Source organism: Camelus dromedarius, chromosome 24 (assembly GCF_036321535.1).
Source record: "Camelus dromedarius isolate mCamDro1 chromosome 24, mCamDro1.pat, whole genome shotgun sequence".
Classification (NCBI taxonomy): domain Eukaryota; kingdom Metazoa; phylum Chordata; class Mammalia; order Artiodactyla; family Camelidae; genus Camelus; species Camelus dromedarius.
The window spans coordinates 9,122,066-9,134,540 of record NC_087459.1 but is presented as its reverse complement, the minus strand read 5'-3'; the positions used below and the strand labels follow the sequence as shown (position 1 = coordinate 9,134,540).

At 51.1% G+C, this 12,475-nt stretch overlaps 1 protein-coding gene across 1 annotated transcript; it reads left to right on the top strand.

The window, feature by feature from the left end:
- Positions 1 to 6,002: 6,002 nt before the first annotated feature.
- LOC105099773 (pancreatic adenocarcinoma up-regulated factor-like) lies at positions 6,003 to 7,878 on the top strand. The gene is made up of 3 exons (XM_010992661.3): positions 6,003 to 6,082; positions 6,311 to 6,416; positions 7,533 to 7,878. Exons 1-3 carry the CDS (start codon positions 6,028 to 6,030, stop codon positions 7,876 to 7,878), a joined length of 507 nt encoding a protein of 168 aa, XP_010990963.3. The 5' UTR covers positions 6,003 to 6,027.
- The last annotated feature ends 4,597 nt before the right edge of the window (positions 7,879 to 12,475 follow it).

Genomic DNA, 12,475 nt, shown 5'->3' with positions numbered 1-12,475 from the left:
GTAAATAACTAAAAAGAGAGTTACTGTCTGATCCAGCAACCCCACTCCTGGGCATTATCAGGAGGAAACTCTAATTCGAAAAGATCCATGCATCCCAGTGTTCAAAGCAGCACTATTTACAGTGGCCAAGACATGGAAACAACCTAATGACCATGACAGTAGTGATATATACACACACACCCCCCCCACACACATATACACACACACAGTGGGATATGACTCAGTCAATAGAAGCGAATGAAATAATGCTATTTGCTGCAACGTGGATGGACTTAGAGATTATCGTACTAAATGAGGTAAGTCAGAAAGACAATTATTATATGTTATCACTTACATATGGAATCTAAAGAATATGATACAAATGAATTTATTTATAAACAGAAACAGACCGACAGACATAGAAAACAAATGTATGGTTACCAAAGGGGAAAAGGGGAGGGGGAGGGATAAATTAGGAGTTTGGGATTAGCAGATACAAACTACTATATACAGAATAAACAACAGGGTCCTACTGTGCAGCACAGGGAGCTATTTTCAATACCTTCTAATAACCTATAATGAAAAAGAACATGAAAAAATAATATATACATACATAACTAAATCACTATGCTATACACTAGATACTAACACAACATTATAAATCAACAAAACTTCAATTAAAAAATTATTGGTTGTTTGCAGATTTGCCCTTTCCTGTGTCAATAATAAAAGCACAGGTGTTCAGAGGACACACGTGAGACCTGTGTGGACGGTGTATCCGCAGGTGCTTTGTAGAGACTTTTTCCCTTCATGCATCAGGGAGAAGCCACCGGGCTGGACTGGGGACATCCCATCCCACCTTGGCAGCTGCTCCCTGATGCCAGAGGGCCAGTTCTGTTGCGTAATGAGTTCCTTGCCCCTGGCTTGCTGAAAGGGAAATTGGTTTCAGTCCTGAAGTCACTTCACCTCTTTCACGGTGCCCACCTTCTTGGGGCTGGTGGTTGTGAAGGGGGCCACGGCCCCTGCGTCTTGGTGCAGCAAAATCGAAGGTCAGAAATGGGACAGTGTTGAATGGAAGAATGACAGCACTGACCCCCAGTGTCACTGCTTAGACCAGGGTCAGGTAGGATAAGAGGAGGATTTAGGGGAGAGTGCGAAGAGGAGGAAGAGGAGGGGACACAGAGGTGGAGGAGGAGCAGACAGTGGCGCCAGCTCAGCGGTTGTAGTGCAGACGACATCACAAGCAAGGTCAGTGACACAGTCCATTCTTGTTTGAGTCTGGGGTCTTTCAAGTGCTCTGGAAATGTCACCTTCAAATCCCCCGTTTGAGATCCATTTACTTTCAAGCCTCCTGAAATTCAAATCCCACCAGAAGGGTGAATCTAGACTCCAACACTCAGGGTCCACAGGGACCCCAATAAGAGGAAGGCCAATGGCTCCAGCGGGGTCGCCAGGTGGTGTCAAAGGTGCTTGAGTGACACTCAGCCCAGATCTCCCAGCCCAGTCTGTGGAGGTTGCACATGGGTGTAGACACCAGGTCTGTAAAGCTCAGCAAATCTAATTTCCAGCTTATAATCTTGACCTGCATCCGAGTACTACAGATGGAAGAGGCCAGCCTTCCCGTCAGTCCCTCTGAGAAGGGAGAGGGGTAAACCTGGGCACCAGGCCTTCTGGGGCCCATGGGCCTGTGTACCCTCTGCTGAGGCCACAGGTCCTGGGCAAGGAGGCTGGCCCTCTGGACCCCAGTGTATGGGGTGGGGACAGGGCCAGGAAGAGGTGAGCCTGGAGGGTGGCCAGAGTGGATGTCACCTGGCAGGAGGCTTCCTTGCCCACACAAAGAGACACAGAATGTACCATCCTGGACAAGGCACTTCCTGGGGATGCTGGGCTGTCCCAGGTGGTCATCTGCTGGCACATGTCCCAGACCAGGATGGGCACAGTCACCTCCTACAGGACACCCACAAGGACAGAACCTCCGTGGTGGTCCCAACAGAGAAGTTGGACCCCTGAGCTGTCTAGAGAACTGTTTTGGGCAGACACTGGTGGGGAACTGTGATCCGTGCCCTCGGCCCAGCGGGGGAGGTCTGGTGAAGATCCATCCTGCTTAAGTCTCCCCGGGTGGACCCCAGCCCATGATGTTTCACAGGGTCCTTCACTGAGGGCAATGTGGGGAGTGGCAGGGCTGCCCAGGGAGTCCAGCTGCACCAGGGCAATGACCCCACTGGACACCCCTGCCCATGGTAGGAGAGGGGGAAAGGACCCTCCAAGCAGACACGGAGGCTGAGTGGATTGCAACAGAGAGGCTGTCCCACCTCCTTCAGCACAGTAGAGTCTGGGATCTAAAGACCTCAGACGGGCTGATGATCAATACGTCAGTCTCCAGGGGTGTTCCTGCTGTCCAGTCTTTCCTGGTATATCTGCCACCAGCGCGTGTGTCCCCCTGTTGGGCAGCATCCCCCTCTGCTCTCCAGGAGACCCTCCGAGACCAGCAGGGGAGCAGCAGGGTGGGGTGCCTTCCGCAGGAACCCCGGCACATGGCCCAGTGGACGCACAGCAGGTCTGAGGGACGGTCTCACGTGCGGCTGCAACAGCCCCAGCGGCACCACAGCAGCCCCAGGACCGTGGGGACAGCCACCTCCCAGAGTCCTTGGTGGGGACGGCAACCACCGGAGCAGCAGTGGTGAGAACCACAACACAGCAACGAGTCAGCAACCACAAGGACCACGGCAGAAGCAGCAGCCGTGGCAGGAACACAAGGACCCGCCACAGCAGGAGTCAGCGCACCCGTGCAGCTTCCTACCTGCCCAGACCCGGGGCCTTCCGACCCGAGCTGCGTCTCAGGCCGCGGGGTAGAGACGCCCCTTCACTCTCCCTGACCTTGCCATCCTGTTTAACAAAACGCAGCTGTTCACAAACCACCAAATGAGAAAATAAAGAGCTAGGAGAGAACAGGCCAGAGGTGCTGGGGCCCAGGTGCTGGGGGTGAGGGGAGGAGCCCCGTGGCCGCCCTCCAGCCACCCCAGTCCCCGGAGGAGGCAGTAACGCCCCGGGCACCCAGCTGGGGAGGGTGAGGCATCCGCACCACGTGCCCCTTGAGCCCACCTCAGCTGACCGGTCCTTCCTGGGCACCTTGGTCCCCACAATCTTCCTGGCATCCCTGGAGCGGCTGCACAGAGTGGAGGGACCGCAGGTGGAAATGGGGCCCAGCCTCGCCATCAGATGTGTCCCCTTCTCTCAGTTTCTACTCCAGCACCTCCTAGGCACATGGACCCTTTGCTGGGACGTCCAGGGCTGGTCCTGACCTGGAGGCAGCTCATCCCTGGGGACCCTAGAACAAGACAGAACAGGGAGGCTGGGTCACTGTTCTGGTCCTACAGTCACTCTGTATGAGGAGGCCGGGGGAGAGCACGGCCATCTGAGGCCAGTCCCTCCTAGGGGCCAGTGGTCAGCGGACCTGGTCAGGCCGCCCCCGCCTGACACATGGAAGGCTTGTCATCCTGCAGGCGACTGGCCACCCGCTGTGTCTGGGAGACCTGGGGTATCTGCTCACTGCTAAGGGACAGCCAACTCTCTCCTCCCCGACCCACCCAGGGCACTTGACATCTCTATAGGGACTGGCTGACCCCTTCACTCCCTTCTTTCCAGATCACGAGGCAGCTCACAGACACCATGAATCCTTGAGTTTATGATACCACAAAAAAGATTTCACTTGTTATTTGTGGAGTAGGCTAAGGAAATAACTCATTATTCTGCAGATTGGTAATTAAGTATATAAAGTCAATCAATTATCAAGAACTTTTTGGTCTTTCTTATACTATATGAAATGTACCTCAGGATAATTAATTGAAAGAGGAAAAATTACTCTTTTGGAACCAATTCCAGCTAATAAAGAGAGGAGGAATGAGAGAATAACACCGTGTTGCAATGGAATGGATTAATATGAATTAATTGATCGTGGCAATGATTTCCAATAGCTGCTTCCATCACCATTAGACAAGTATGCACCATGCACCCCAATAGAAGGCACACCTCCAGCTCTGAAGGCTCCTGTCCAGAAAAATCAACCCCACTGCTGCCCCAACCCCTGCCGCCAGCACCACGGACAGGGCTGGATCAGTTCCAGGGAAGGGAATAGGGATCCACTGGGGATCCTGACTTTGTGCGTGAAATGCCAGATTTTTAGGTTTTCTGGGTCATAAAGTCTCTGTCCCAATAACCAGTTCTGTCTTTGCTCCCTGGATGCAGCCCCAGACAATATGTAAATGATGGCAATAAAATATTTACGGTCAATGACAATTGAATTTCAGAGTTTTTCTGTTGTAACAATTCTTCTTTTGAATTTTTTAATCATTTACAAATGTAGACAGGATTATCAGATCATAGGTTGTTCAAAAACAGTTGGAACTGGCCTGTAGGGCACAGTGTACTTACCCCTGGCCTAAGTACTTGATGTAAGGAATGGAGGGCCAGTAGACAGGGCTTTCCCCTGCCAACCCCAGACCCCACAGTGCTGCTCTCCCAATGAGGGCAGTGCCCCCAGCTCCTGGTGAGCCAGCACTTCCCAAGTGAGGCTGTGAACACACCAGGCCATGCTCTGCACCTCTGCTCCCTGTAACCAAATGGGGTGTTCTGGACACTCTGGTCCACACCCAGCCTGTCTCCTATGGCAACGCATCAGCACAACCTAGGGGATGCGTTCCTTTCTCCAGCCTGTGCATTTCTCCACCGCAGCGAGGACACCACCAGTCCTGTAACCTAGGGGACAAGTCTGCTGTTGCTAATCTTGGGAGATTTCAGAGGCTGCTCAAGAACCACCTGCACACCTGCCTGCAAGTTTAACCCTTCCAACCATCCAAGGTTCAGGTCCTTGGATGGAGAAGGTTCTTGGTGAATTCTCAGAGCACCCTGCAAAGAGCTTCTCTTGTTGTCTGCTTATAATACTTAGAAAAGTTCAATCACATGGAGGTGACTTGAGCTCCCCAAGGGCATGCCTAGAACAAAGGGACCCAGGATTCTGACCCAATCTGATCCAGCTCCACGCCCACAATCACATCCTTGGTTGATGATTGCGACGCTGTGGCTCTTCTCAATGGCCAGGGAGGCACTGCTGACAGCCTTAGCTCCATCCGGTCACAGAAAGCCTGGACGTGCCACACCAGCATGGCCCCAGGTGCTCTCTTAATGGGCCTAGAGAATCCCCCTCTCCCCATCTGCTGTGTCTCCTGTCAGCGCATCCTAGCTGCCAATCCATAATCCCATAGCCCTTTAATTTCAGTTCATCCTCAGCTACTTCAATTCCAGCACAAAGGAAACATCACAGACGTCTGCCAGTGACAGCCATGCAGAGCCAGCACCTGGGTTGTCTCCACCACCTGGCACCATGTGCACAGAATTGCATTGTCCACTCTGGCTCTCAGATGAGGGGAAAGCCCCAGGTACACAGGGCTCCACCCAGGCCTGAATAAGTCCCTGAACCAGGTTCTGCACAAGGTAAAAGCTCTGGGCTCCATGAAACTTCTGGGTACAGCAGACCTCAACTTCCCCCTGGGGTTGAAAAGTGTTTGGTCAAAGGTGGGAAGGGCTCTCATCAAAGCTCCCTGACCTCCAAGGTCAAGGTCAAGTCCAGGTATAGACAGAGTACAGGAGGCGACATACACAAGCCTGTCATGTCCCTTGTTGTTTGTGTAGGGCACGGGACCAAGAAAATAAATCCAGCACATCCGGGAGCCTCCTGCAGCGTGGCTCAGGGGACTCCCCCAGGAAGAGCCTACAACATCCAGCCCCTCCCTGTTCCCCTGGTGGCCCCTCTGCTCTTCCCTTCTGGACAGGGGCCCACAGGGCCCAGGAGGGTATAAAGGGCCAGATGGAAGGGGGGCCAGGCACCATAAGAATCCCCAGTGCCAGGACCAGACCACAAGACCCTCCAGGCCAGGTAAGGTGGTGCCCCTGTTATGGATGGAGCTCCTGGAGTTTGGCGAGGCCCCTCTCTGAGAGGCAGATGGCCTGTCCTCTTCTCTCCAGGGGCGCTTGACTCCCCAGCTAGAAACCATGCTGCTGTGGCTGACCCTCGCTCTCCTGTGGAGCAGCACCTGCTGGGCAGATGGTAAGTCTGGCTGGATCGGACCTCCTGCAGTCCATCCCCCCTCCCTGGTAGTCACCCTCACCTCCCTCCATCCAGGGGTCTAATTCCAGCCCTTGTCACAGACTTAGTGTAATGACAGAACTATGCAAACTGTCCGGAGGGGGTGCATCTAACTTTGAAAGGAGATCATCAACAGGCCACTGTGTGTCTTTTATCTCTCTCTCCCACCTGGTTCATTCAACAACCTAGAGACGTTTGGTCCCGGAGGAGGCACATATTTCATGATCTCCAAAAACAATGAAGATGAATTAACTGGGATTCGGGTGTTTATAGGTCCTGTGGGACTAATCAAGAGGTGGGTAGAAAAGGCCCATGGAGCCACATCACCATGTCCCAACTCACGACAGAGTTTTGGGACTGGGCAGGGGGCTCAGAGCCTCTTCCTCCAACATCCTCACTGGGTTCCTGATGACTTTTTGAGGCTAGCTGATTCCTCAGAGTCCTGTGGACACCAGCCATCCCTTCCCTTTGTCCCTTTTCCTCTGCTGCTTCCTCTCCTGCACCCCAGCACCACTTCTTTCTCCCTTCACCTGCAATTCTGGCCGCTGCTTCCTGAAATGATGCTTCTCTTTTCATCCAAATTCAACTCAACCAAAACTGGTCTCTCACTTTGAGAATGTCTCATGGAAAAAGCAGGGAGAAGTTCTGCTTTGGTTAGAGTCAAAGAGAAGAGGAAGTGAGGGTCAGAGTGGGCCACTGATTGAACACAAGTGTGTACAGGGAGCAAACTAGGGGTGATCCCCTAACATTGTAGGGGCTGCTTTGCTCAAGTCTGTGGTGGATCTTTGCTCTACACTTGTAGGTTCCCGAGGACCTGGGAAAGGGAATGGGACACAGCAGGAGGCACTAAAGAAGCAGAATGTGGGTGGGGTCAGGTGATGAGGTGAGGCTGTGAGATAGATATCAAGGTGGGGGAAGGTCACAGGCAGGTCAGCCCAGAAGGGTGGAGTGAGTGGAGCTCCCCCACATGAGTGTGGGAGTCCCCTGCTTCTCAGGCCTGCCACCTGGTCCAGTGGGAGTGACTGGGGCTCCAAAAGCCCAAGCTTGGCTCAGGGACAATTCCCTGCTCTGAGCAATGAGAGCAGCTGGCACCTCCTGAGGGTCATGGTGACTGGGCACCTTGTGGAGCTCTCCTGCTCTCAGTGACTGCCCCATCCCAAACCACTCCCCCTTTGTAGATGAGGAAATGAGGCCTGGAGAGGCTGGGGAAAAAGCCCAAATCACTGAGGCTGAAAGAGACAGAGTAAGTGTTGAGAACCCATGTGCCTGTCTGAGGAACTCAAAGTCATGCACTCAGGGACTTACGCTGCAGGCACAGGGCTGACCTCCTGGCTGGTGCCTGGGTTTAGGGGACCTGGGAGTGGTGAGTCACCGTGGATTCTGGGCATTCAAAACTCCCCCTTCCTCCCAGCATCCAGGTAAGGTATGGCTCCTCCTGGAGTGAAAAATATGGAATCCCAGGTGGGAAGTCCTATGAACTCCTCCTGCAGCCAGGTGAACACATTACAAGAATCTTTGGGAGGTACAGGAAATTCATCCAGTGCCTGACCATGTACACCAGCCGAGGAAACAAGACCTCATTTGGAAAGGAAATTGGCAAGGGCTTCTTTGCTGCCGCCAGTCAGAACAGGAAGGTGCTCATTGGAGTCTATGGGCAGTACCGCCTCTATGGCCTCACGAGCATCGGCTTCCTGTGGGACTACCCTCGAGGGGGGATGACCTCTGCTCAACACAAGTCAGTCTCTTCCGAAGAATGAGTGTTCTTGGGTCCCTAGGGCTCAGGTACATGTGACCTTGCAGAGGCCACCTGGATGGTGATGAGTACTTGGCCTTAGGTATCTGAGTTGCAACCCTGAATCAGAATCCTCCAATAAATGAAGCTTCTGCTGGAACAGTGCATCCAGGCATGGTCCTTGAGTCTGGGATATGAACAGAGCCTTCTGAGCTTGTGGGGGGTGAGGCCTCTGGGGTGGAGCTCACTGAGCAGAGCTTCAGGATAAGGCAGGTGGTGGGTCTGATGTCTCAGTGATTCTGCCCAGGATAAAGGACTTGTCTGTGCAGTCCTTGGGTTGATCCCATAATCCATGAAGTTTTGGGGCTCCAAGCCCTACTCATTGCCTGCAGCCCATCCAGGTGGCCTCTGCTGCCCAGGCTCAATTCCAGGATTCTCTGAGTGTGCAAAAGGCTTCGAGGAAACCACTCATTCATTAATTCACCCATTCAGTCCCTCACAATACATTTGCCAAGACCTGGCCCACAATAGGCTTTCTGGACACTGGAGGAATGAAGAATGGTCCAGGTGTTCAGATGGAGGCATATCATGGGGAAAGGATGCAGAAGCAGATGGTACCAGTTGGTTGTGGCATCTGTGTTGATAGTGACAGATACAGGGCTTTGTTCATAGTCACCTGCCCTGAGGCAGGGTGGTGGGTGTGCTTCAGGGAAGCCTCCCTGGAGGAGGCAACGTCTGACCTAAGTCCTAAAGGCTGAGTGAGGACTGGCCAGATGGGCACAAGGGAGAGGGGCATTCCAGACCAAGAGATCAACACGGCAAAGGCCAGAGCTTGGAGTAGCTAAGGACAGCACTCCTAGAAGGGTGGCCATCTGTGATAGACCAAGGGAAAAATAAGAAGATCCCAGACCTGGCACATTTAATCAAGCACAGCTGTCAAACTGCAATAGCCAATCCTCAACTATGTTCAACATGCTCGGCCCCGTTCCACCGACACTCCCTGCCACAGCAGGCCTTGAAGGACAAGACTTCTATTATCTCCACATACATGAGGAAGAAACTGAGGCACAGAGAGCAGAGTGGGTCAGCCTGGTCACACAGCACTAAGTGGCAGCACTGGGTTTCAAGTTGAGGTGGTCTGGGTGCAGAGTCTGGGCTCAGAATCCCTGACCAAGCAGGGATCTCCCCACCAATCCTCATCTCTCTGGCTGGCATTTTCCTCTTTTCTATTTTTACTGGAATTTTAAACATTGGTTGAGAGCCACTTAGTGGTTCTTAACCTGGAATCTGTGTGAAAAATTCAGGAATCCATGAACTTGCATGAAGGAAAAAGCACTGATATTTCACTGTTTTCTATTGGTAATTTCGTATTCCTTTGGTCTGAAAGGGACCTCGGACACCACTTTAACAGCGCCTGTGACCTCATCATGTCAATTACCGTCATCCCAGCTATCTTGAAATTCACACTAAGCACTACTTCAAAATTATGGGTCTTTGCAAAAACAGACGTATAGATCAATGGATCCGAATTGAGAGCCCAGAAATAAACCCACACACCTACAGCCCATTAATCTTTGAGAAAGGAGGAAAGAATATACAATGGAGAAAGGCCAGTCTCTTTGGCAAGTGGTGTTGGGCAAGCTGGACAGCTGCGTGTATATCATCAGTGAATGTAGAACACTCTCTCACACCAGACACAAATATACACTCAAAATGGCTTAAAGACTTAATAAATAGTAGATGGGACACCCTAAACCTCCCAGAAGAGAACAAAGGCAAAATACTCTCTAAAATAAATTGTAGCAATGTTATCCTAGGTCAGCCTCCCAAGGCAACAGAAACAAAAGCAAAAATAAACAAATGGGACCAATCAAATTTATAAGCTTTTGAACAACAAAGGAAATCATAAACAAAACAAAAAGACAACCTATGGACTGGGAGAAAATAATTGCAAATGATGTGACTGTCTAGAGATGTGACTGTTTAGAACTTGATTTCCAGAATACACAAACAGCTCATATAACCAAATAACAAGAAACAAACCAACCAACAAAGACAATCAGAAAATAGGCAGAAGTACTAAATAGACGTTTCTCCAAAGATGACAAATAGCCAATAGGCACAGAAAAAGTTACTCAGAATTGCTAATTATCAAAAACTGCAAATCAGACTACAATGAGGAATCACCTCACATTGATCAGAATGGTCTTCATTTAAAAGTTCACAGATGTTAAATGCTGGAGAGGGTGTGAAGAAAAGGGAACCCTCCTACACTGTTGGTAGGAATGTAATTAGGTGTAGCTCCTATGGAGGACAGTATGGAGGTTCCATTAATAACTACAAATAGAGGTACTATCTGATCCAGCAATCCCACTCCTGGCATGTATCAGGACAAAACTCTAATTCAAAAAGATACATGCACCCCAGTGTTCATAGCAGCACTATTTACAATGGCCAACAGATGGAAACAACATAAAGTCCATTGTCAGATCATTGGATAAAGAAGTGGTGGTACGTATATACAATGGAAAACTACTCAGTCATAAAAAAAGGATGAAATAGTGCTATTTGCAACAACATGGATGGACCTTGAGCTTATCGTACTAAGTGAAGTAAGTCAGAGAGAAACACAATTATCATATGATAACACTTACATGTAGAATCTAAAAATTATGATAGAAATCAACTTATTTATGAAACAGAAACAGACTGATAGACATAGAAAACAAATGTATGGTTACCAAGGGGGAAAGGGGAGGGGGAAGGATAAATTAGGAGTTTGGGATTAGCAGATACTAATTCCTATATACAGAATAAACAACAGGGTCCTATTGTACAGCACAGGGAGCTACATTCAATACCTTGTAATAACCTATAATGAAAAAAGAATATATACATACATAACTAAATCACTATGCTATACACTAGATACTAACACAACATTATAAATCGACAAAACTTCAATTAAAAAATTATTGGTTGTTTGCAGATTTGCCCTTTCCTGTGTCAATAATAAAAGCACAGGTGTTCAGAGGACACACATGAGACCTGTGTGGATGGTGTGTCCGCAGGTGCTTTGCAGACATTTCTTCCTTCAGCATCAGGGAGAAGCCACCGGGCTGGGCTGGGGACGTCCCATCCCACCTTGACAGCTGCTCCCTGATGCCAGAGGGCCAGTTCTGTTGTATAATGAGTTCCTTGCCCCTGGCTTGCTGAAAGGGAAATTGGTTTCAGTCCTGAAGACACTTCACCCCTTTCACAGTGCCCACCTTCTTGGGGCTGGTGGCTGTGACGGGGGCCATGTCCCCTGCGTCCTGGTGCAGCAATATTGAAGGTCTGAAATGGGACAGTGTTGATTGGAAGAGTGACAGCACTGACCCCCTAGAGTCACTGCTTAGGCCAGAGTCAGGTAGGATAAGAGGAGGATTTAGAGGAGAGTGCGAAGAGGAGGAGGAGGAGGGGACACAGAGGTGGAGGAGGAGCAGACAGTGGCGCCAGCTCAGCGGTTGTAGTGCCCACGACATCACAAGCAAGGTCAGTGAAACAGTCCATTGTTGTTTGTGAGTCTGGGGTCTTTCAAGTGCTCTAGAAATGTCACTTTCAAATCATGCGTTTGAGATCCATTTTAGTGTGTTATCTTCAAGCTTCCTGAATCTCAAATCCCACCAGAAGGGTGAATCTAGACTCCATCACTCAGGGTTCACAGGGACCCCAATAAGAGGAAGGACAATGGATCCAGTGGGAGCACCAAGTAGTCCTGGTTGTGCCTGAGTGACACTCAGCCTGGGTTCTGCCAACCCCGTCTGTGTAGGTTGCACATGGGTGTAGACACCAAGCTGGTAATGCCCAGTGCATCTAATTCCCAGCTTACAGTCCTGACCTGCTTCCAGGTCCCATAGATGGGGAAGACCAGAGGCCCTCACACTCACCCTGGGGCGGGGGAAGGCGGGACCTGAGCACCAGGCCGCCTGGGACCCACGTGTCTGTGCAGCCTCTGCTGAGGCCACAGGTCCTGGGCAAGGAGGATGGCCCTCTGGACCCCAGTGTGTGGGAAGGGGACAGAGCCAAGACACAGTGAACCTGGAGGGTGGTAAGAGTGGCTGTCACCTGGCAGGAGGCTTCCTTGCCCACACAAAGAGGTGCTGAATGTATCATCCCGGATGAGACACATCTTTGGGATGCTGGCTGTCCCAGGTGGTCATCTGCTGGCACATCTCCCAGACCAGAATGGGCATGACCACCCCCTGGAGGACACCCACTATGACCTCCTGCTCCCCTGCCCACACAGTTCCTCCTGCTTCCAGAGTCAGGAGCAGGGGTTCAGGGAGCATCTTCAAGCCCAAGGCAGGAAGGTTCCCACCTGGGAACCAAGGAGCCCCTGCTAAGCTCTCAGCCTCTCAGCATCACCTTAATTGGCCCTACCATGGGCAGAATCCTGGACATCGGCTCAAGGCCCCCAAAGTCCCACCTGGCTGGTCACCTTGGCCATGGGGTCCCTCAGTGGGGAGAGCATGGTTCTTGGACCAGAGTGCTCCCGGCCTCCAAGGTGAGCCATGCAGGTAAGTGAATCCATAAGCAGTGGTAGAGAACCATCCTAAGCAGACCCTGCGGTGAAGTGTCAT